This window comes from Cervus elaphus, chromosome 5 (assembly GCF_910594005.1).
Source record: "Cervus elaphus chromosome 5, mCerEla1.1, whole genome shotgun sequence".
NCBI lineage: Eukaryota > Metazoa > Chordata > Mammalia > Artiodactyla > Cervidae > Cervus > Cervus elaphus.
Window position 1 is genome coordinate 7787458 of NC_057819.1, and position 25088 is coordinate 7812545.

A 25088-nucleotide genomic window follows, 5' to 3' on the forward strand; every position below is an offset into this window, starting at 1 on the left:
AGAAGGGAGATCTGGGCTCAGAGATGTTAAGCGTTTTGTCCAAGGTCACAAAGAAGCTGCAAAAAAAAAATCACTTTCTTTGTGCAACAGGTACAGTCCTTTCCTTTCCAAAAGGTAGTGGCAGTTCCTGGCTGGAGAAAGTTCAGTCCTGCGGGCAGGAAGCCCTGGCCACCCAGGTGGCGCGCGCAGGTCAGACGCCCGCGCCACTACGGACCCGCCACGGACCAGCAGAGAAGCAGGGTCTCAGGGCGCGGCGCCCGGGGTACGCGCCGGGTGCTTGCTAGGAGGGTGTGGAAAGGTCGGGCCCGGGTCGGGGGTCAACGCGCCGCTTCCCTTCCTCAGGGCCCCGCCTGTAGCTCTAGGCGGCGGCGCCAACGGGGTGGGGACCAGCCGAGCCTGCCGGGGAGCAGGGGGATTGAGCCTTAATCTCATCAGGGAGCCTCTGCCCCGGGAAGGCGCGCGGAGGGGTGCGCAGGCCCGGTGGGGAGGGCGCGTCCGGAGCTCGTGGGGCCCGGCGCGCCGCTCTCTCCACCGCCCCCGCTGCCCGCAGGATCCCTTCGCCTCCGGCTCCGCCTCGATCCGCACCCCCGCTTCCCAGTGTCCACCTTCTGGGCCTCCAACCCGCACGGTCGTCCAGATCCTAGCAGTCGCAGGCTGAGTAGCCCGGATCTCCAACGATCCCCCAGTTCCCGGCCACCAGGTCTCCTCTCGGAATCACTCCCAAAGGCTAGGACCAGTGGGGGGCAGGGGAGAGGGATCAACTAGCTCCCAGTTTCCAATCACGGTCCACAGTCACCCCAGGCTGGGGACCCAATGGGACCCCGGGCCACCGGCGCCAGATCCACTCCGAATATCGACTCGCAGGTCTCCAGCCGAGTGGCGCGGGATCCACTGGCTGCCCAGTGCTGGCTCTTCCCGCGGGATCCACTCCCAAGTCTGGAGAGACAGACCTTCCGGCTCTCAAGTCGAGATGCCCCCTCCCCGCAGATCCAGAGCCCGGGGAGATCCACCAGGTCCCCACCTCTTCCCGGGCTAACTTTGTCAACTTTTCTCCGGGGGCCTCAGCGGAGCAGAAACTCGGCAGCCACCGCCGGTCACCGCCTCCTCTATCCCCTCACAGGCCGGGGACACGGGACTGACGGCCGGCCCCGACCCGCCGCGGCCGCCGCGCAACCTACCCCAGAGCCGCCGCCGCCGCCGGTCCGCGCCGCGCCGCCACCTGCCCGCAGCCCGCGGCACCTGCCTGCGCCGCCCGCGGCCCCGCGCAGCCTAGCCTGCTGGGGGCGGGGCCTCGGACGGGGAAGCGCCCCCCGTCGCCATGGGAACCGCGGACGGTGGCGCCTGCGCGGAGGGCCCCGGGGCGGAGCTCAGCCGTGGACTCGAGCTCTCGCTCGGCGCCGGGACCAGGGGGACGGTCCGGCAGGTCAGAGGTCGCGAGTTTCCCCCGAGACTCCTCCCGGAAGCGCTCCCGGCCGTCGAGCCCCGACCCTGCCTCGCCCGACTCAGAACTTTTGTTCGTGATGCCTGCTTGCGTTGCCGGGGTTAGCCCCTGGCTCTGGCCAGGAACCACCCGCAACACGCCCGGCGAACCGCCGCCGGGTCTGCGCCCGAGCGCCTAGTGCAGCCTGGGAACTCAGGAGGCGCTCGGGAGAGCCTCGCCCATTGCATCGCTTGGGCTGCGGGCTCCTGGAGCGAGACCGGTCTGTGCGTAGCGCTCGCGCCTCCTCGCGGCGAGCAGGGGAATCGCACCCGGGGCGGCTCATTTCCGCTGGGGCACCTACAATGTGTCATCCCTGCGGCCTTATGTTGAAGTGGGGGATGAAGGGTGAGCCGAATAGAGACATTTTGGACAAGCTGAGAGAATCGTAGGAAGTCTCTCCTGAACGAGAAAATGTCTGTTTTGCTATCCTTTACTCATTTCGTTCCATAGGTTTCTATTCAGCACCTACAGTATGCTGCATGCCAGGGACCCATCATACTGGTGGGGACTTGACCATTCTGGTGATACAGACAAGATACAGCTGGCAAGATATAGACTCTCATAGAGCTTCCAGACGCTGTCAGCAATATTTGCACAAAGAAGCTGAATTGCATTTGGGACTTGTGCTTCCTTCCTTAGGAAGGAAATGTATGGAGACAATAACTGAAAGTCAGTTAGACCTCAGTGAAGTCAAAGAGAGAAAAAAGAATGTAATGCTGTTTGGCTCCAGGAGATTTTTCAGGGCGCTCCCTTATCTGTCCTTCTCTCAGAATGTGTGTGTGTGTGTGTAAGGAGAAGGGACTCTTGTTACAGGAGATACATCATATCCATTGTTTCTTTTAATCTGCACTTTTGGAGCAAGGGTCGGCACCTCCGTACCTTATCAAGGAGCATTCTGAGGCTCCCTAGGAGACTTGTCCACGGTGATGGAACCCAGAAGTGGTGAGGTAGTGGCTCTATGACGTCTTGCAGCTTAGAATAATCTCCTGTATCAGCTGGATGTCTGGAGAACAGTGGTCAATAGGATCCAACTCAGTGGCTTTTAAATACGACTACCAACCACTTCCCTGGTTGTGCAGTTGCTGGGACTCCTTATTACCCCTACTCCCAGCCCTGGCTTTTCTCTTCCCAAGGAGGGAGGACAGTGCCCTCCAGGGACTTTTCCAGGACCCTTTCCTTCTCTTCAATCCCTGGTCTAGGAACTAGGTCCCACATACTAAGAGTTTGCATGCTGCAACTAAAAAAAGATGCCGCATACTACAAGTGGTAATTCTGCATGCCGCAACTAAGACCCGGTACAGCCGAATAAGTAAATATTTTTAAAAAATAAATAAAAAGTAAATATGACAACCATGCCCAGGGTGGTATCTTCGAGGTAGGGAGAATGGTTGGATTGAAACTAAAAATGCCTCAAAATCCACCTTTAAAATAGGGTTTTTCCATTACATGTGTATTGTATCAGCAAAGGCAAGTCCCTGTTTGTTGTTTGCTGCCCTCTCTAGAACTTCTGGAAGCAGGAGCTTTTGTCTCTAGATCACTCCTGATTCTCAGTGCCTAGGGGAGGGCTTGGCAAATAGTATGTCCTCAGAAAATACTGTGCTTAATTGGATTAAACACATGAATAACCAACAGTTTTAACAGAGTACTGACTGCTACCTCTCCCCCCTAACCTTATGGGAACTTCTTGTCTCTCTGGGCAAATCTCAACTCACCAGAATGTGTGGGTTGAGGGTTCTGTTGAAACTGGATGTCTCTCAGCTGCCCATTCAGCTTAGTCCTCCATCTTGGCATCTCCTCTCTATTCCAGAACTTAAGTGGGGGGAGAGAAGACAGTCCTTTTTCTGCCACTCATCACAGAAACCCCAAACCCGGATGTGGCCCCAGCCCTAGCCAGCCCACTCCCAACTTTGCACCCCAAGAAATGCCCAGCCCACGCCCAATGTCAATGCTCCTACCTACACCGAGCTTGGGCGGGGGGGGGGGCCGGGGGCCGGAGTCCCAAAAGTGCCAAACTACAACTCCCAGAGTCCTCCCGCCCCAGGAGGGGCGGGACTTCCTGGTATCAGCCCCACCTTACCAGATTCTCCTTGCATTCCTGGGTCTCCCCCGCCCCTGCCGCCCTCCTCCCCCCCGCCCCCCCCCCCCCCCCCCCCCCCCCCCCCCCCCCCCCCCGCCAGGTGAGAGGCTTCCAGCCAGCACACACCCAGCGATTACCCTGACCGAAGAGGTGTCAGGTTGTACATTGTTTTCAGAGCCAACACCCCTTACTCCCAGTCCTGGCTTTTCTCTTCCCAAGGAGAGAGGACAGTGCCTCCCAGAGGCTTTCCTAGGACTTCTTCCTTCTCTGCCATCATCTGCCCCCTCTCTGTCCAACAGAACTTTCTGCAGTGACGGGGATGTTCTGTATGTGCACTGTCCAGCATTAGCCACAGATGACTGTTGAACACTTAAATTTTGGCCAGTGTGACCGAGGAGCTACATTTTTAGTTGTATTTCATTTTAATCAAATAGCCACACATGGCCACATCTATCTACCACATTGAACAGCATAGCTCTAGAACTCACACACTCCCTGGCAAAGACCATATTCACATATTTTCATTGGTGCATATTCATTTTGTTTCTCTTGTAACTCGCCTGCTTCTTGAGACTGAGTGCCAGTGTGTTCTTTCAGATGTTTTCTCTCAATCCCAGGCTTTTGCCCATGCCATGGCCGCTGTCTGAACACTGTGCCCTCCACGTGCCCATCATCTATAGCTACTACGTGTCCTTCAGATCTGAGCTTTAATGCCACCTCCTCCGAGAATCCATCCCTGACTACCATCCCCACTCCCCATGCCAAAGCCTCTGAATCTTCTAGCCCCAACTGGGCACTGAGGACCCTGTTGCAATATTGCTCAAGTACTTCTCTGTCTCACTTTCTAGACTGTGAGGTCCTTGGGAGCAAACACTAGCATAATATCTGAAACAGAGTTGACCCTCAATAAATACTCATGAAGTTCAATGTTGAATAAATGTTTTCACATAATACAGTCCCGTGCCTCATTCACGGAAATTATACTAATGAAAGATGTCATTTATTGAGCTAAGTACTTTGCCTGTACTGTCTCATTAAACATCACAACAGTCCTGTAAGAGATGCTCTATTACCTCCTTTTCACAGGTAAGGGATCTGAAGCTCAGAGAGGTTAAGTAAATCGTTCAAAGTCACACAGCTAAGATCACAGCCTGGGTTCCCTAGAAAACAGAGCCAGAGGCAAAATTAACAAACGAATGCCTTATTGGGGATGTAATCCCAGTTTAAGAAGAATGAAGGAAAAGGGACTGAGACTGAGAAGGAGGGAGGGCAAATATAAGACATTCTTTACTGAATTGGCTACAGCTTTTCCAGAAAATGCGACCGGGAGTTCCAGGGCATCTCTGGGGAAGCCACGTGAGATATGCAGGGATGAAGGGCAAGAACTTCATCTGCTGGCCTGTCCCATTTCCTCTCTGCCATTAGTGATCACTGGACCCAACCGCTCCTCACGTCTGGGCTGTATTATTGACGCCTCCAGGCAGCCAGGAGGAAAACCAGCTCTACACCCAGAAGTTCACCTCAGTCTACAAGAGAAGGCACCAGAACCCTATCCCCAAGCCCTGGCCTCGGATCCGGTCAGGTCGGCTTGGACCACAGCTGGGGCTGTTGGGAGATCAAGCCACGACTCAGGCCTCATCACCGCAGGCTGAGCTGGCCAAGTGGCTGCAGCAGTCTGACCCAGGCCGCCTGCCGCGGGAGGCGAGCGGAGGCTGAATGGCGTCCCGGGCCGCTGGGTGGCCGGGAAGGACACCGCCAAGCACACTTCAGAAGGTGCAGCAGTCAGGCCTGCCGGAGATTAGACTTGGATTCAGATCAGTTGACACTAACCCTGAAGCCCTTCCATAAATACTGACTGAAAGAAAAAAGAGAATAAATATATGACTGAATGAGTGGGGAAAAAAAACCCCTGGCAATCATCTCTTCAAAACTTTGGTGTATTCCAGATGCCCTCATTTTACAGTGGAAAGGCTAAGGCCCAGTAAAGCAGAGATGCTCTGACTAAGGCCAGCCTAAGAGTAGGTGGCAGAGCTAGGACTTGAGTCTCAGTCTCAATCCTCCTGCTTCCTGTGTGTCTCATTTGTCATGTAAGCATTTATAGCCCCAGAGTGATTCCTCTTGTTCTCACCTGCCCAGCATCCATTTCCCCGTCCTCTGTAACAGCACCCCGGTTTTCCTCCTAGAAGCCACCCCACGCCCCACCTTTAGTTCATGTGGTTCCAGTGTGGTGGACGTCAGGACACGTACTCATCCCCAGTCTCCCACCCTCAACCCCTAACCCTTGCCCAGGCCCTAGGTCCGGCCAATCAGAGGATCCCATTTCCCTGGCCACAATGTCCAGTTCATGGATGGGACCCATGTCTGGCCAGTGAGAGTTAATCACAGTCATTGCAGCCACTGTGTGTGAAGAAGAGCTTTCTCTTCTCTGGGGTTGCTAAGCCTGGAGGCACCAGAAGCCAACACTCTGAGACAGAATCTGCCTGAGAGTAAACCTGACTCGGCAGGAACAGAGCTGAGAGATGGAGAGAAAGAGAGAGGGGGCCGCTGCTTGTTCTCCTGGAGCCAGCCGTGCCTGAAGCTGCACCACAGAATTCTCAGTTTTGTAAGCCGATACATTTCTCGTTTCTTGTTGAGCCGGTTGGAGTTGCACTTCCATCATTTGCAGCAGAAGACAAGACAAGCACCTACTGGATAAAACTTTTCAGATCCAGAACCTGCTGTCTAGAAGTTCACAGCCCGCAGGGTGGATATTCAGATCCCAGAGAAATTTCCCTCAGCTAGAATTACCAAGGCAGAAAGGCAGAGAGCACAATGGCAAGAATTTCAACACCTGGCATTTAATCTCGGTTAATCCCTATTCACACCTTCTCCTGCCCAGGAGACACCACACCCTCACCCCATTCTCATTTGGGGCTGGCTTTTCTCTCTTTGCCCAGCCCACCCAGCAGCCCAGTGACAGGCTGTCTGTTTAAGAAACTGGGAAGGAAAACGCACACAGGCCAGTTTATCGCACACCTGGGCTTTGTTCACCCAGTCTGACTGTTTCCTTCAAACGGTCACAGACTTACGTTCAAAACTGGAGCCTGAGAAGTAGCCACGTTGGAGTGACTGAAGTAGGTGAGTCTGGAGAGAAGAGGGAGGTGAGGTGAAGACTAGGGGGAGAGGAAAGTATTGTCCGGGAGCTATAATGAGCTTTAAGGGTCCATGAGCCCTTGAAATTACAGTAGTGTGTGTGTGTGTCTGTGTGTGTGTGCACGCGCACGCAAGTAAGTCTGCATAAAGAATGCAGCCATGCTTTTAAATCATATTTTCAAAGGAGTCCATCAACTCCAAAAGTTTAAGTCCGCCTGGTCTAGGATGTGGCCATCCTTCTGGGGGTGGATGTTTTAGTCTATTCAGGCTGCTATATACAAAGTACCATAGATTACATGGCTTATAACCAACGGAAATTTATTTCCATCAGTTCCAGAGGCTAGGAATTCCGACGTCAGGGAGATTTTGGTGTTTAGTGAGAGCCCACTTCCTGGTATACAGATGGCTGCCTTCTTGCTACGTCCTCACGTGGCAGAAGAGGCGAGGGTGGTCTCTGGGGTCTCTTTTCTAAGCCTCATGGAAGCTCCACCCTCATGACCTCATCCCCTCCCGAAGGCTCACCTTTTTACAGCATCACCGTTGGGGGTAGAATTTCAATATATATAAATTCGGAGGCACACAAACATTCAGTCCACTGCAATGGGGAAACAAAAGCTTGGAGTCATTACGTTACATCACAGTTTGACCCCATGCACACGGACGACTTGTACCGGAGCTGGAAACACACCAGCAGTGGGGGCTGCCCAGGCTGCGTGGCTGGAAGGATGAGACAAGGGATGCAGGTCAGAGTCCTGCCCCAACCCCGACTTGCGCATCTTCAGATTTCAGCCTGTATGTCCACCTGGCCCCCAGGTGCCCCTGCTCCGGGCCTGCCCCTGATGTCGTGCTGGGCTTTCCCTTGGTGTGACGCTGTGTCTGTGTGCATCCGTTGATTGATGGCTTGGTGAAATACACATCTCAGACTCCACTTGGGCTACACCATGCTCAGAGAGCTTCCCTTCTCCTAACAAACCAACCCTTCCCGCAGCTTCCCCGTCTCAAGTAAGGACAGCTCCCCTGTCCCAGGTGCCAAGGTCAAAAGCCCTGGAGGCATCTTTGTCTCCCCACCGCCCCTCACACTCCAAGTCCAGTCCATAAGCAAATCCAGTTGGCTGGACCTACCTCTGACCTTCAGCATAGATCCCAAACCTGCCCCTGCCCTCCTTGTCTCTTCTCTATCTGATCCACTGAATGTCTCTCACCTGACCCACTGAAATTGCTTCCTGGTTCCTTCTCCCTTGCCTTCTCTTCTGCCTCTTCTCCACCCAACAGACAGAGCTGACCTTTTTAAACTACTGAGACAAGTCATGTCCCACCTCTGCTCAAGACCACCCACAGATCCCCCATCTAACTCAGAAATTAAAAGCCAAAGATCTGTCATGGCCTACAAAGCCTCCCACTCTCCCCGCTTCCTCATTCCTTCCAGTCACCGGGGCCTCTTTGCTTCCTGCAGCATGTCAAGTACATGCTCACCTCAGGGCCTTTGCACCTGCTCTGCCCCCTGCCTGGAATATTCCTCCCCCACAGATCCACATGGCTTCCTCCCTCAGCTCCTGCTCAGAGGTCACCTTCTCATGAGGCTTTCTATGACCCTCCCCTATTCATTCACCACCTCCCTTTCTGGCTTCATTTTTCTCTGTGGCCTTATTTACATCAGGCATCCTTTTGTTTTGGCCTTGCCCACGGCATATGAGACCCTAGCTCCCTGACCAGGGGTCAAACCTGTGCCCCCAGCAATGGAAGTACAGAGCCCCAGTGCACTAGACCTCTGAAGTCCCTACATCAGGCATCTTACATGCTGACTTATTTCCTTATTGTTTCTCTCTCTCACGGGACTGTAAGCTCCATGAGGACAGTTGTTTTTGTCTGCTTTCCTCACTACTAAATCCCCAGCACTAGAATAGTTCTTAGAACATAGTAGATACTCAGTAAATTTGTTGAGTGGATGGACGGATGGACCATATTGGTCTATCTTGTTTCCCTATCTTGCCCACCAAACCCTAAGTTCCTTGAGGACAGGCAGAGTGTTTTCACTGCTATATCTATGAAGGTCACATAGGGCTGGGCACATAAAAGCTGAATGAATGAATGAACTCCTTCCAATTGACGGATGAGGACACATGGAAGCCAGAATGAGAAAGGGACTTAGTAAGGACATAGTAAGACACTAGTAGCCACCTCTAAACTCCCAAGTCCCAGGTCCCCTCCTGCCATGGCTGTCTGTGGCTCCCCTGAGCCCATCCAGGCTCCCTGGCTGGAGAAGGGGAGAGGGTTGACCAAACTTTAACCCTGGGGAGCCCCTGAAAAACGCTGGGGTATTTGACTTTAAATGAATTCCTTAATATCACCCTGGGTCTAGGGCTCAGAGTCAGCAGTCCCATTCCCTGAGTTTGAGACCCTGGTCCACTGCTCACTTCCTGAGGCTTCATTCTGTCATCTGTAAAATGGGAACTCAGATAAGAGTAACACCCACCCTACCGTGGGGGAACCATGAGGCTTAAACTGAATGAGGCACTGAAAGAGTTTAGAAGGGGCCGTGGTGAGTGCTCAAGGACTGTCAGCTGCCTTGAACAGCAAAGCGCTGAGCTGGAGGAGAAAACATCCAATCCCTTTCAAGTTTCCCTTAGGTGAATTCCAGCTAATTGGAACCCGACCGGATGTGGTTTCGGGTTAGAATGCCTCATTTAAGTTTCTGGGCACCTGGATGGTTGGTGTGATTTTCCCAGGTGACACTGAGCATATTATCTGGAGAACAAAACTCCTTTCAAGGTCAGAAATGCCTGGAGAGGCACTGGGGCAGCCAGAGAGAGGCAAAATCGCGGGCCACAGTCTGCTCTGGGCTCCCCAGCTTCCTGGCTGGAATTACACCCCTCGGAATCCTGCCAACCTCAAAGTTGAGGCTGATTTCAGTGTGTGTTGGGGGGGGGGGAATAAAAAAAAACCACCCTCCCTCACTTCAAGGCACTGCATCTCATTTGCTGGCTGGCTGCCGTGAGGTTTTTCTAAGCTTGGGAATAAAACGTTTGTGCCACCCAACCCCAACCTCCCTTCCCCGGCTTAGCTCAGCCCCCTGTCCCTGCAACACGGCTGCACCTGACCCCCGAGCACCTTCACGACAATGCCGACGGCCCCATTTCCAGAGAGATGAGGTGGCCTCCCCGAGGTCACCCCTGGGAGACGTGGTGCTTCGTGTGTTTCTTTCTACTCATCGTCCTGCCCAGTGATCGAACCCAACACTATCTGCCCCCCCGGGAGTTAGAATCTGCTTTTACAGGTGGAGAAACTGAGGCCCAGAGCAACGGGGTAACTTGCTCCAGGTCACACAGCTGGGAAATGCTAGAGGGACTGGCTGGCCTCCACGCCCAGGACTCCGGCCAGGTGTAACGTGCTGGCCGGGCTTAGGGTCCCGAAGTGAAACCCCAGGCTGAAGAGCCCCGGCCCTGGAAGGTCCGTGTCGATGTCCTTGGTTGGCTCCGTGTGCCCTGACCCTGGGTGCCCCTGGGCTGCCCCAGCCCTTCTGGACCTTGCTTCTGACCATCAATGACAACTTTGGCTATTAGCAAACCACCTTCCTGCCTTAGCCTCCTCCTCCAACACTCTATTATTATTTTGGTAAGACCGAACTTCAAAGTGACTCGATTTCTCATTAATATGAATTTAAATGTCAAATAGATAACTAATAAATAGAATAAAACCACCACAACAAATACAAGAAAAGTCCAACCTCATCCCCCAAGTCTCACTAGACTCCATTGCCTCCTCAAGGCTCCCCGTCTTTCAACAGAGGAGACTGACAGATGATTGGGGGGGTGTTTAAGACCCTGCAGCTCTTACAGAAACTTTCTCCTTGAAGGGTTGAAGAAGAATTGAAAACTAAATAACTCTTGGCATCCTGTAATTTAGAGACATTTAAGGATGAGTCCAGGTATCACCTGACCTCTGTGGCACCACATAAAACAGCAATATATAAAGCAATGACATTTAATTAAGCACATGAAAAATACACACAGACTGAACAGTATCGGTTTTGCAAAAGTACCTCCAAACAAAAAGATAAACATTAAATAATTGTCAGAGACTGGGAGGAGGTAACCAATGAGCAGAATGGTTGCTGAAAACACAGCATCTGTGTGTGATTTTGAGAAAGGTCCCCTCTGTGTAGAAGCAGACCTTAGGGACGGTGCAAGGCTTGATAGGCAGAGTGAATGAATGAAGAAAGAAATGAATGAATGAGTGAGACATGAGAGGGGTCTTGCATGGACCAGTGATGTTCACTTCCCAGGAGGACTGGTTGTGTGCCAAAGTCCGTGTAAGCTGTAACATTTATTCTGAAATTTGGATTTTTGACTTCCAGCATGTGTTAGGGAAGAGCTCCACCCCAGTTATGAACACCTCCCAGTGTGTCCCAAGCGAAAGCGAGGCTAATGACCTGGGATCCGAAGAGAGGACCAGATGCCTGGCTGGTGGGGAAAATAGGGACATCCTTTCCAGATCCCATTTTCCTCCTTCCACGAATCTTGTCTGTTGACTCCTAGGTCACTGACATATGCCCTGATGGTGGGCAGTGTGTGGGCAGCTCTGGAGCTTTCCCTCACCTGCATCTCGGCCGTCAGCCTCGTCTCCCCTGCCTGGTTCCAGACCACCACCTTCTCCTTCGGGGTCCTCACCTACTGCTCCTGGCCTCAGGGTGACAGCTGGAACCAGAGCTGTGGGACCTTCCAGTCCCTGGATGATATTCCTGACTTCGCCTGGAAGGTGAGATGTGGACTAGTCAATTTATTGCAGCTTCGAGGGGTCGGGAGCAGGGCATTCTCAAACGTGTCAGCAGAAAAAAAAAAAAAAAGCCAAGTTCTGCCCACCTCCCTTCCAACCTCTGACTCTATGACTCTTTAGGTGTGGGGTGGGGTCTGGCTATGTGAATTTTAGCAAACACCCAGGGTGATTCTGAAGGCAACTGCTGGCCCATGCAGTGCCTTTACACAGATCAGGAAACCGTGCCCCTTCCTCAGGACACTATACTGCCATCTGCTGGAGAGTTACTATAATCAATATGCATTTCTGTGATGACTCCCACAGGCATCTCCTAGAGTTGTGCAGTGCGCAACCTGTACTCACCTACCTGGTCACCCTCTAAGCACTGCTAAGTTTGAAAACCACGGCTAAGATGTCAAAAGTCTCTGTTTTGATGCACATTACCAATTCAGCAATCGGGACAATGGGTCGGGACTCCCAGTTCATCACCTCTAAGCGAGACTGGGTGTGAGCTTAGTCCAGCCTGACTCTTTGACCCCAGGGATTCTCGCGTCACCTGCACTGGCAGGCAGATTCTGTGCCGCTATGCCACCTGGGAAGCCCACCTAAGGAAGATTACCAAGCCTTCAAAACCAATACAAAGGTGCCTCTCTTGGTGACCCCGCAGGTACTCAGCAAAGAGAAGGTAAGGTGGTAAATGCAGATCTTAATTCTATCTCTAAGGCTTAATTAGCTGTGTGCCCTGAGGCAAATGACTCCAACTCGTTATAATCTGATTTGTTTATATGTAAAACAAGGTACATCTTGTATACAGAGTACATCATTCGAAATGCCAAGGCTGGATCAATCAAAAGCTGGAGTCAAGATTTCCAGGAGAAATATTAACAACCTCAGATATGCAGATGATACCACTCTAATGGCAGAAAGTGAAAAGGAGCTAAAGAGACTCTTTAAAGAGGGTGAAAAAGGAGAGTGAAAAAGCTGGCTTAAAACAACATGAGAAAAACTAAGATCATGGCATCCAGTCCCATCACTTCATGGCAAATAGAAGGGGAAAAAGTGGAAGCAGTGATAGGTTTATTTTCTTGGGCTCCAAAATCACTGTGGACTGTGACTGCAGCCATGAAATTAAAAGACACTTGCTCCTTGGAAGGAAAGCTATGACAAACATAAACAGCATATTAAAAAGCAGAGACGTCACTGTGCTGCCAAAGGTCCATATGGTCAAAGCTATGGTTTTTCTAGTAGTCATGTACGGATTTGAGAGTTGGACCATAACAAAGGCTGAGCGCTGAAGAATTGATGCTTTTGAGCTGTGGTGCTGGAGACGACTCTTGCGAGTCCCTTAGACAGCAAAGAGATCAAACCAGCCAATCCTAAAGGAAGTCAACCCTGAATATTCTTTCGAAGGACTGGTGCTGAAGCTGAAGCTGCAATACTTTGGCCACCTGATGCGAAGAACTGACTCATTGGAAAAGACCCTGATGCTGGGAGAGACTGAGGGCAGGAGGAGAAGGGGGCGACAGAGGATGAGATGGTTGGATGGTATCACTGACTCGATGAACATGAGTTTGAGCAAACTCAGTGAGATAATGAAGGACAGGGAAGCCTGGCGTGCTACAGTCCATAGGGTTGCAAAGAGTCAGACATGACTTAGTGACTGAACAATAACAACAAAACAGGGATAATAATAGCACAGACCTTGTGGGGTTTTGAGGACTCAGCAGCTGATCAGTTAAGCAGAGGGAGTGCATGACTGCCCCACCCCAGTCGACACTGTCTCTCCTCTGTCTTCCTGGCAGGTTTCAGCTGCAATGCTCCTTGGAGGCTGGCTCCTATTGGCTTTCAATGCAATTCTCCTTCTGTCCTGGGCCCTTGCCCCCAAAGGACTGTGCCCACGGAGGGGCAGTGGTCCAATGCCAGGGGTACAGGCAGCAGCAGGTAAATTTGATGTCACATATAAGTGTTTCAGACATATTTTTGGAATGAATGGATGAATGAATGAGCGAGCCTGTAAGTAGAGACTTGCCTCCTGGTTGAATCTCAGAGATAAACCCTATGACTGCAGACTATTCCTGATCCTTGAACAAGCCAGAAATTGGGGGTAGGGAGTGGTATCCTTAACATCACCCTCTCTTTCCCTTATCCAAACCCAGTCCTAATAGTTGTCCTCCTTTTTTTCTCTCCCGTGCATCCACTTTGCATCATTTTTACCAGGACCAGCATATTCAGTTGGGCAGGTTGTGCACCGCACAAGGGCATCCAGCTGAGGATGGGAGGGCTGAGAACTGTGTTTGCCCAGAAGAATTGTTGTTGTTACTATTGTTTAGTCGCTAAGCTGTGTCCAACGCTTCTGTGACCCCATGGGCTGTACTCTGCCAGGTGCCTCTGTCCATGGAATTCTCCAGGCAAGAATACTAGAGTAGGTTGCCATTTTCTTCTCCATGGGACCTTCCCAATCGAGGGATCAAACTCGTATCTCCTGCTTGGCAGGTAGATCATTTATCACTGAGCCACCTTGAAAACCCCCAAGCCCAGAAGGTTGCTTTTCTCTAATTCACACATCGGCTTTGGATGTTCTAACTCAGGTCTTGGTGGTAAGCCTCATCCAATTAATTCTCCACCATCTCCCACCTGGATTAGAGGTGACCACCTCACGCATCTCTCTGCTGCCACCCTTGTCCCCTAGAGCCTGTTTGCCACACCTTGGCCAAGTGAGACCTGTTAAAACTGAAATCGGACCAAGCCACCGCATCGATGACTTCCTGTTACTGATGAGGCTCCACCGAGGCGGCCCTCATTCCTTCACTGACCTCATCTCTTAACTGGCTTTGCCAGGCTCAGCACACGCCGGCCACACTGGCTTGCTTTCTGTTGCTCATAAGCACCAAGCTTGTTCCCTTTGCCTGGAATATTCTCTTCTCAGATCTTCACAGCTCGCTCCTCCCACTTTATTAAGGGCACTTCTCAAATCGCCCTCTCAGTGGGGGTCTCCCACGGCCTCAAGGTAAGGGAGCTCCCCTCTGCTTAGAGTCTCCTTCCTCTTGCCTTGCTTTCTATTTTTCATAGCCTGAAATATCACATCTGCCTACCGGATTATTGTGCATCTCTCTCCACAAGAACATCAGCTCTGTGAGGTCAAGGACACGTCTGCCTTGACATCACCAGCATCCGACACAGTGCTCCGCACATAGAGGCGCTCACTAGATATTTGTCGAATCAATGAATGGAGACACAGTCCTTGTCGTTGGCTTGCACAGTGTCTAGTGGGGGTGGCAGTTATAACTCGGTGGATATTTGGCACAATAGGATGAACACAGGAGGTAAGGAAAAACTCCAAGAGGTACCTGACTCAGTGTTTGGAGGGGGTGTTAAGGAAGGCTTCTTGGAGGAGGCGTCACTGAGATGAATCTGGAAGGATGCGTGGGAAGTTAACCAAATGTGGAAGGGCGATTCAGGTAATGGGAACATCAGGGGCAAAGGCATAGAGAGACAAGAGGGCAAGGCACAGTAAAGGAACTCCAAGTGGACAAGTGTGGCTGAAGGGGGGCTGGAGGTCACGTGACTCTCCTGCGCTGGGACTGCCTCCAAAGTGAGGAGGTGTCTGGTTCATTTGCTTAGTATCACTAGTGCCTTCCACAGAGCCCCTAACAGTTTTGAGGAATGAATACATGGACGGATGAGTGGGTTGGTGGGGTGTGTAAGTAGGTGGATGAGCTGATGGATGGATGGATCAGTAGATATATTACTGAATAGATGGATGAATGGCTAGATGGATGAGGGAAATGGGTGGAGGAATGGATGGATGGGGGGATTGGTTGGGGGCAGGTGGCTAAGTGGGTGGTTGGACAGATGGATGGATGAGTGAATGGATAGGTAGAGGAATGGAGAGCATGAGTGGACTAGAATATGGTTTAAAGGATGGGTGAGTAGGTGGACAGATGGGTGGAAGGCTACTTGAGTGATAGGTGGATACAAAGATAGATGAGCCAATGAATAAGTGAATGGATGATGGATGGTGAGTGAGTGGATGGGAGGACTGGGATGGAAGGTCAGCCCAGAGCCCCATGACCCACACACCGGTTTTCCTTCCTGCTCTCTCTAGCCATCGCCACCATCATGGGCCTGCTGGTTTTCCCCATCGGCTTGGCCTCGCCGTTTGCCAAGGAAGCCTGCGTAGCCTCCTCCATGTACCATGGCGGTCAGTGCCAGCTAGGCTGGGGCTATGTGACTGCCATCTTCAACGCAGGCCTGGCCAGCCTCCTGCCCATGATGAGGTGGCCCCACGTGACCGAGGTCCAGCGGAGGACCATCTTCTTCTCCAGTGATACTGAGAGCATCATCCTTGTACCAGAAATGACCAAATAAAAATATCTCAGGAGGAGCAAAAAGAGCCCACGCTAGAGTTGTATGAAATCACCACACACCCAGGTTCAAATCCCACCTCTGCTGCTTGCTTGCTGTGTGGCCTCAGGCAAATCGCTTCATCTCTCTGGACCTCAGTGTATAACTTCTGTAAAATGGGGCGGGGGCGTGTGTTGAAATAATGCCTACCTTGGAGGGCTGTTATGAGAATTAAATTAAGATGCTGTGTATAAATAAAGCCCTTAGCATATGTTAGGCAAACTTTAGGTATTATTATTGTAATCCTGACCCCACAGGAGGATTGTGGTGAGCATAAACCTATTCATGACAAGTGTCTGGGGCAATTCTGGATCCCTGGTTGTCACTCAGATACTACACCTTTTAATGGGTATGTGCATATTCTCTCTCTCTTCCCTCCCTTTCTATAACTCCTCCTCTTGGTGAATCTGGAAAGTATTCATTTTCCCATCAATGAGAACGTCCCCTTATAAATGACAGCTGGTCCAGTGTTGGGGTGGGGATTCAGCAGGGAGTGGGGTCAGGCGTTAAAGACCTGTCTCACCCTTCCTGCAAAGAATCCCACTGATATGAAAACCTCACCGTTACTTGGGGCACACGAGGCCCCTTGAGATGCAGTCCCGACCTCTCTCTTCAGCTTCTTTCTTGTCACCCACCTGACCCTGCTCCTCTCCCTCCAGCCATGCTGACTTCTGAGCCCACAGTGGGTCTGTTCACAGCTCCACACTGCTCTCTCTGCCATGGGGTGCTGGAGTCAGCCTGTCACCTTTGCTGATCATGACCTAGTGCCCTGCTTTGGGAGCAGCACCTTAATCCTCCCTTTGGATGTGACCCTCAGCCACTTTCTGACTGCTCGAGGCTTTAAGATGGACAAATGAGACCTTTTAGCCAATCAGGAATGGTCGGAATGACTGGTTCAGAGATGGGCCTGGGACCTGTATAAACCAGCATGGAGGAGGGCGGAGCCACGAGATGGACACGGATGGAGCTCTAAGGATTTCACTTGACTACATGGATCCAGCCACACCTGCTTCTCTACCCCCAGGACACATGGTGACGGGCAACTCCAGGCTGGCATCCCTCTAGCTTGTGGCTGCAGTGGAAGAAAGCATGAACCACTCTCTTCCCAAGGAAGGAAGCTGATGGGCCAGGACTGGGTCATGTGTCCCCCTGGGGGGAGGGGGGTGTCAGCAATCTAGACTAGAAGGCCATAGTTATAATGTACGTAACACAGTTTCCCAGAAGATGGGAGAAATTGCTGGTCCTGGAATGGGGCAAGGAGGCTGAGCAAGCCAAAAACATTCAGTGCCCAACTCCTTTCCTTGAGGGAAACTTTGTTATCCTCATTCCACAGAAGTGAAGACTGCAGCTCAGAGAGACAGAGTCACTCGCCCAAAGTCACACAGCTGATTGGTGGCAGAGCTGGGATTTGAATCCAGGGCTGTCTGACTCTGTGATAGAGGCAGAATGACATCTCTGCCCTGACCCAGCTCATCAAACTCTTTTGGCTTTAAACATTCAACTAAGACCATCTGTAAACAACAGGACTATATTATTACAGCAATTCTACAATTTTGAAAAACACATCTGCCACTGAGAATGCAGCCTGCATTCATCTCTCAGAAAATAAGGACTATAATTACTTTTAAAAAGTCACAGAATAATAGATTAAGGTAATAGAAAGCCTAGGAAGCCGCCCCATGGTGTGCAGATGGACTCGAAGACCCCTGGTATGTTTCAAGTGTCATCAGAAACACGTTGATGGGAGTCAGGCTTGTGTGGGAAGATTTCAGGAACCCTAAGCAGCATCCCCAGTGCAAAAAGCAGCAAGCAGATAGATGCCAACAAGAAGAAGCCCAAACTCAGCCTCAGGTCACCCACCTGTGCTTGAAATGAGCCGTCTCCTCTGTGTAATAATCTTACAACAGTCCCCTGCCCCCCCCACCAAGTTCCTCAATCATCTCTCTTGACCATGCAGTGTGGCTAGGAGGATCTTAGTTCCCTGACCAGGGATTTAACCTGGGCCCTCGGGCAGTGTGGCGTCCTAATCACTGGACTGCCAGGGAAGTCCCCTTTTATTTTCTCTCTCAGCAATTTCAGCAGTGCCAAAGGGAGCGATTCTTCAGCCTATGAAGCAGAAGCATTTCCACAGACACCATCCTTATTTGACAAGAGACAGAGGGATCCGTCTCATTTTTCTCTGCATCATAGTAAGAGGCACTCTTTATTTGGGGGAGCCCTGCCCCTACCGAGGCTGGAAACCACTGTGCTCCACAAATCTGAATAAAGAATGCCAGGAAGATACCGGAGGAGTCCTGCCTGACGCCCTGATGTAATGGAAAGTCCCCAGGCGCTGCAGGGTTCAGAGGGTCATCTGAATTCTGCTAGGCTGACTCCGAGGATCTGATTGTGCTCCCTCCAGAGTCTACACCTGTCCTGGCCTCAAGCTGTCAATGTGTCGGGCGGCTTCAAAGCCAGCAGCACAGAGCCCTGAGAGCCCGTCCCTGAGTCAGCAGAGCCCAGTGCAGTTTGCAGAGTCGGCGTGGGTTTTGCTCCTGCCAAGAACCGATGGCCTCACCATACCCGCCTCCAGCGGCCCTGTCACAGCCCGAGAGGGTGCAGAGTTCATCCCTTCCCCAGTTCTCCTCCAGGAGCTGTATCCTCTCAGGTTTCAAAGTCTCACCTGAGAACCCGAGCAAGAGATGATGGGAACTCAGGGAAACTGAGGTCTCAACCAGGAAACCGTTCCCAGCAATGCTAGGGCCAGAGGGTCCCAGTGAAAGAGGAGGGCCAGGACTGAATCCACAGCCAAAGAAGTCAAAGTGTTAGTCGCCCAGTCGTGTCCAACTCTGTGCAACCCCACAGACTATAGCCCACCAGGCTCCTCTGTCGATGGAATTTTCCGGGCAAGAACACTAAAGTGGGTAGTTGTTCCCTTCTCCAGGGGACCGTCCCAACCCAGGGATCAAATCCGGGTCTCCCGCATGGCAGACGGATTCTTTATCATCTGAGCCACCAGGGAATCCACACCCATCACTACCTCCGGTTTGCAGAAATGAACACCAAGGCTCAGAGAGGTAAAGTCACTTGCCCAAAATCACACAGCCAGGAGCCGGCAGACTTGGGACCCTAAGTCATCACTCCCCAAACATGTGGACAAAGATACAGAATGTAATTTTAGTTGGTGCAGTGAGAAAGTCATTCCCACGTCAGTCCTTCTTGAAGTCCTCCAAGAAGAAAAGCTCGTCTGGTGCTAGTATATCTTGAACCTCTCAGACCCTTATTACATCTCTTCTTAACAGCGAGCGAGTAGGCTTCAGGAAAGCCTTCAGTGGGAAAAGGTACTTTGGTAAAATAGTAGTATTCATTTTTACAACCATCTCCTGTTTATGCAAATGATCCTGGCTTGCTCTTAGCTTGAAGTTTAAAAAGTGAGTTGATTTATGGGATCTCCCTGGTGGTCCAGTGGCTAGGACTCCAGGCTCCCAATGGAGGGAATCCAGGTTCGATCCCTGGTCAGGGAACTAGATCCTACATGCCGCAACTAAAGATCCCACGTGCGGCAACTAAGACCCGGCACGGCCAAATAAATAAAAAAATTTTTTTTAAAAGGTGAGTTGATTTAAAGAAAACTAGTGAAGATATAATAGCTCATAGATATGATCCAAATCATAAAGGGGGATGACAGGTGACTTGAGTTTGGGAGATGCTGTCATAAAACTTGGGGAGAAGACTCATTGACTGATGGATCTAATGTCTCTCAAACTTGAGTATCTGTTTGAAAAAAGAGAAGAGATCTAAACTAGTTCCTCCCACTGCCCTTAGCTGTACCCTCACTTCCCTTCCCTGTCAGGCTGCTGGAACCTCAGGCCTGGGAGAGGAGGAGGAAGATGAAACAGGATGGCACACATGGGCACCGGCCCTTCCGAAATGGGATGGTTGGGACCTCCTCAACTCTTTGCGCAAGTGCTTCTAACTGTCCCCATGGACTCTCCCAGATGCCAAACAGAAAGCTTGAGGTGCAAATAAAAGTGAGTATGGTTTAGAAGGGAAATGGTGGAGTAGCCAGAGGGGCTAAACCCCACATGTTGTCCTAGATGGGAACAGCATCATTCAGGCGAAGGCATGGTGATAGACAGTATCCACATGCTCGAGGCTACAAGGAAAGCAGGCAGAAGGAGAGGAGAGGAACCAGAGGTGTGGGGGAAGGAGAAGATAAAGACGTGGAGGAAAAGATGGAGGAGGCAGAGGAGGAAGAAGAAAAGGGTGGGAGCAGGACCTCACAGTGACACCTGTGTGTGCCATGCACCTGGCAACAAAGACCCCTTGTCCCACCCGAGGTGAGTCAAGGAAACGTGCCTAGTGGCCCAAGACTCATCTTCTCACATCTATGCAAGCTGTAAATGCCGTGCTTAGGAAAGCTTTTACTAAAGCAAAATATTTTCTTAGAAATTTTTTCCCCTAAAGGATATCATCCATTACCATAAGTCAATAGTGCATGGAGGGACTTCCCTAGTGGTCCAGTGGCTAAATTCTGAGCTCCCCATGCAGAGGGCTCAGGTTCAATTCCTAGTTGGGGAACCAGACCCCACATGCTGCAACTAAGGGTTCCCCGTGCCACAGCTAAAAAAAGATCCAGCACCACAACTGAAGATCCCATGTGCTGCAACTAAGACCTGGCACAGCCAAAGATGTGAATAAATAAATAAATATTAAAAAAAGAATCATCACAAGCTAAATAAATGGCTGTCTGAAGCCACTAAGATTTGGGGTGGTTTGTTACACAGCATTGCTTGTGGTAACAACTAACTGATACAAAGGATGAGACCAGTTTCACCAGCCTTGCACTTTCTGGGGACCGATCAGGCAGCGAGCATGAGAATCTGTCCCTCTCTGGGTCTGGGTCAACTGGGGTGGGCTGGGAGGACTGGGGTATGAGGACACACTCTTCAGAAGCAAACATTTCTTTCTTTCAAATCAAAGAGAAAATCCACAAACACAGAAGCAAGAAATAACCCAGGTTCACACAATTCTGTATATATTTTCTCTATATATAGACACGACTCTTCAGTAAACAGTAACCAGATATGTCGGCAACACTGAGAAAAGGACAGCACTCCATAGATAAAACGACTCCCACGCATTTGATTCGGGGACACAAGGACACACACACAGCGTACAGAGACCCAAATAAACACAGTAAGCCAAATAAATAAGCACTGTTTCAAATCACAACCACGACGCTCTCTGGAACACCACGAGAGAAGGCAGAGAAGAGATCTTGTGCTGTACTTTCAGACCAGTCTGTCAAAAAATAAATAAGAATCGGAAGTCTTGCTAAAATAACATCCTCTGTAGTGAAGAGTTGAATGGCAAAATAAAACTCTTATCTAGAGGGAAATTTCATACATGATCACCCGTCTCGGGAAGGCAGAGGGCCAAGGCAAGGAGATGAAACTTGCACAGAGTGTTCTTCGGAAGCGAGGTCCATCTCTCATCCATCCCACCCAGGACACCCGACTTGGGCAGAAGTTCAGATGCAGCCGAAAGTGCTGGGTCCAAGGGAAGCGCCTTCACAAGCAGGCCAGGCAGGGACTGCTCCCTTCCTGCTTTGCTCAGGACCGGAGGACTGATGCGCCCCCTCTCTCAAGGTTTCAATGTGCTTGGTGAGTCTCCTCTCCTCTCCAAAATCCTACCTGCCATTCTTGGGAAGAGCATCCTTCTTGGACTCTCTCTGTTTTTCCTGACGCTGGTCCATTCTCCAAAGCAGAGAAGGGCTGGCATGACTGCTCTCCTGGGAGGACATGTAGGCAGGGTAAACTAGCTCGCCTAGGGTCTGTTTGGGGGGTTGGTGACCCTTTGTGTGAAGACATGGAGGGGACCATTTCCAGGCTGGGCTGTGATCTGGATGCCAGTTCATCAGCTGATTTTTATTTTTCCCCCAAGGAGAACACCCGCCACACCCTACCCTGGCCAACCTCTGTCCTCCTCTCTTCCCTTTGTCCTGAGTAAGCAAGGGCACTTAAGGAAATGCCAGCCTCCTTGAACAAGTGGCTTGCACCAACACACACCTTCCAAGCTTCTGGAACTCCGGACCCAATGTAGGAAGGAGAGGCGAGGTCCTCCCTAGGATGAGAGGAAGGGGATGTGGACTCTGCCCTGCCCGGAGCAGGGGCTCTGAGCAGGACCACGAAGAGGCCTGTCTCAAGTTTACAGACCCTTCTCACAGCCTTTTGTTGAAAGAAGAAAAAAGTCTCTCCCGGGGCCAGGGGGAGGAGGAAAAGACGAGAAAACACAACTGAAATCCCCGACCCCAGGAGAGATGTGCAGAGGACCCCATGTGCCTTTTCTAAATGGGAGGGAGTCTCAGGACACAGTTGGCTCAGGTACAAAGAAAGTGGGGAGGGAGAAACACTTGCAGTCCCTCCTGCAAGTCAGCGGTTCTCAAACGGGGGGCTACCTGGCAATGTCCGGAGAAGTTCTGGATGTCATAAGGCCCAGGGAGGGGCGGGCGGCGGCGGGGGGCGGAGGGCGCTACTGGCATCTAGCAGGGACAGGCCAGAGATGCTGCTCAACCCCCGACAGTGCACGGGGAGGCGTCCTTCATAGAAGAATTCCGTGTCAGCAGTGCTCTGCTCCCAGCCACGTTCTGGAACATCTCCAAAGGCCCCTTCAGAGCTCAGAGGCAGCCCCACAGACCTCTCCTATATCCGTTTCCGAAAAGTCCCCAACCCAAGTCTCATCCGACAAGACAGCTTGGAGGGATGGGAGGGAAAGGGGAGAAGACCATTCTGGAGACCACGAACGAAGATGGTCCTTCTGCCCACCAACAACCCCAAACTCCCGCAAGGGAGAAATCCCAGGCTTGGGCGATCTTTGGTCAGACAGGAAAACGTAAGGCTGAACTGAAGGGGCAACCCCTCCACCCCACCTGCCCAGGGGTCAAAGCTGGGGTGCTTTCTCTTTGCACAGAAGTCCATGCTGGGAACAGACGCCAGGACCTCGCTCCCCGGGCGGCTGGGAGGAGAAGCAGGCAGGACAGGCGGGCGGGCGGGCGCGGGCGCGGCCCTCACTTGTTCTCAATCAGGGTCTGCACCTTGTACACGAGGGCCCGGGCCAGCCTCAGGACCTGTCTGGTGTTGTGTCGCTCGGCCATCTCTGAAAGAGCAGAAGGCAGAATCGCATGAGCCTTCTCTTTGTCTGTCCTTGGGCCACACTTCCAGCAGAGACCCTGAGAGGTCTCTGGGGTACCCCCATCCCCATCATCAACTGGCATCACCCCCAGAGTGGCTCTGGAAGCACATACTTTGGGGACGGCCTGCGACTCCAGACCTCAGTTTCCTCATCTGTGAAATGGGAACCGTAACAGTACCTACTTCACAAGGTTACTGTGAGATCAAACAGGATAAAGTGTGCCTGTTTAAAAAATGTTAGGTTTTCTCACCATCCTCCTACAGACACAATGACTGGGCACCTTTTAAGAAAGCAATGTTGGGCACAAGGTGGACGCTTAAAAGTAGAGAGGAAAGCAAGCAACAGAAGGAGATGGGAGGGTGGAGGGGAGAAAGCGCAAATAGCCATTTTGTCAAGAATAACACACAATGATCAGTTCTTTGAAAAATAATAATCCTAAATTTAGACACTTGTCATAAAGAAATCATTTGGTAGAAGAGAAAGACACTAAGACCATGGTTCCCAAATTGGGTGCCCAGGGTACCACTGTGAACTCACGGCAATTTGGGGAGAAATACAGCGATCCTCCACATCTGTTGAACACCACATAAACTGCTAATGTGAATGAGTGAGTTTGCAATTTGCGTTCCTATCAATGGCTTTATAGCTTTGCAAAAAAACTAAGTTTTCAGCAAGCAGTTGCCATGATAAAAGCAAGTATCATGTGAAAATCACTATGGAAAGGGTAGTGAAGGTGGTGAGTTCAAACTGATTCCAAGATTTGAGAAGCTGGGCAAAGTCCGACAGGTGAGCACACCCATTAAAAACTACTTATTTAAATATAAAATATATTATTTTCTTTTGACTTACATGTGCTATTTTTTCAAATGGCTACTAAGTTGTTAGGATAGATATACTTATTAGGTGGTTTGGACTTAATTATTCAGTAGTTACTGGATGGTCTGGGATGCCACAAAAATTTCACAGAGACACTAGAGGTGCTATGAACTAAGAAAGTTTGAGAACCTCCAAGCTAAGATATGAATTGCTCTGAGTTCTCAATTACAACCTCAAACCAAAACCAACACAGATGTTAAACCAGAAAGGATGGTTCAGGAAGTGATGAACAGGTGCTTGAGGTATATTCTGCTTTCTCAAAAAATCATTATATGGAAAATGGTTTTAAAAACATCAGTGGAAAAAAGCCTAGATACAATTGGATTCTGTGATTGTTGTTTAGTCGCTAAGTCACATCCATGGACTGTAGCCCACCAGGCTTCTCTGTCCGTGGGATTTCTAAGGCAAAAACACTGGAGTGGGTTGCCATTTCCTTCTCTAGGGGATCTTCCCAACCCAGGGATTGTCTCTGGGTATCTCCTGCATTGGCAGGCGGATTCTCTATGGTTTAGCCACCATATACATAATTTTGGAAAAGACTGGATGAAAAAATGAATATTTTTAAATGAACCTATTAAGTACAACATGGTTTTCTGGACTGGATCCTAGAGTAGAAAAAGGACGTTAGTTAAAAACCAAGTGAAATCAAGTAAATCTGTAGTTTAGTTGATAGTACTATATCAGTGTTAATTTCTTTGTTGTGACACGTGTACGAGGATCAGGTAACATACTAACATTAGGGGCTGTGGTGTTAAAAGGTACAGGAAACTCTCTGTACTATCTTTGAAATTTTTTTCTAATGATAACTAATAATGTTAATTATAACTATTTATTATTATTATATATTATTTAAATATAAAATATATTAATAATAATAATAACTAATAATGTTTCCAGTGTAAGGTCATCACTGGTGGCTTTTTTCTTTTTTTGCTTTATCCAAAACCTTCTTTAGTTTAAGAAAATGTTTTAATAGTGATAATAGCAACAGCTTCTATTCAAAGCAACAGCTGTGAGCCAAGTACCATGTGACTGATGGGCCTGACATCCCTGTGGTCTCATTTAATCCTCCTGACATCTCTGTGATGGAGATGTCAGTACCATTTTATTCCTAAGGAATCTGAAGCTCAGAGATGTGAAGTCACTTGCCCAAGGTCACACAGCTCCTGGGTGGCAAGACTGTGCCTTTTTCAT

At 50.6% G+C, this 25088-nt stretch overlaps 2 protein-coding genes across 3 annotated transcripts in view; one reads left to right on the forward strand and one right to left on the reverse strand.

The window, feature by feature from the left end:
• The first annotated feature begins 1481 nt into the window (after positions 1–1481).
• TMEM211 (transmembrane protein 211) lies at positions 1482–16006 on the forward strand. Its single transcript, XM_043900825.1, has 4 exons — positions 1482–1825; positions 11225–11444; positions 13244–13382; positions 15547–16006. Exons 2-4 carry the CDS (start codon positions 11244–11246, stop codon positions 15807–15809), a joined length of 603 nt encoding a protein of 200 aa, XP_043756760.1. The 5' UTR covers positions 1482–1825; positions 11225–11243; the 3' UTR covers positions 15810–16006.
• A 4834-nt stretch (positions 16007–20840) lies between these two features.
• Positions 20841–25088, reverse strand: part of SGSM1 (small G protein signaling modulator 1) — a 73758-nt gene continuing 69510 nt past the window's right edge. For both annotated transcript variants that reach the window (XM_043901516.1, XM_043901515.1), the window contains one exon: positions 20841–22982. In XM_043901516.1, the coding sequence (XP_043757451.1) occupies positions 22894–22982 (89 nt within the window). In that variant the 3' untranslated portion in view covers positions 20841–22893. The remainder of the gene's footprint in view (positions 22983–25088) is intronic.

Excerpts from the sequence above, each read along its gene's own strand:
- TMEM211 (XM_043900825.1), top strand. The coding sequence starts at position 11,244 with ATGGTGGGCAGTGTGTGGGCAGCTCTGGAGCTTTCCCTCACCTGCATC. Across the intron at positions 11,445-13,243 it reads TTCCTGACTTCGCCTGGAAG|GTTTCAGCTGCAATGCTCCT; the intron begins GTGAGATGTGGA and ends TCTTCCTGGCAG. Across the intron at positions 13,383-15,546 it reads AGGGGTACAGGCAGCAGCAG|CCATCGCCACCATCATGGGC; the intron begins GTAAATTTGATG and ends TGCTCTCTCTAG.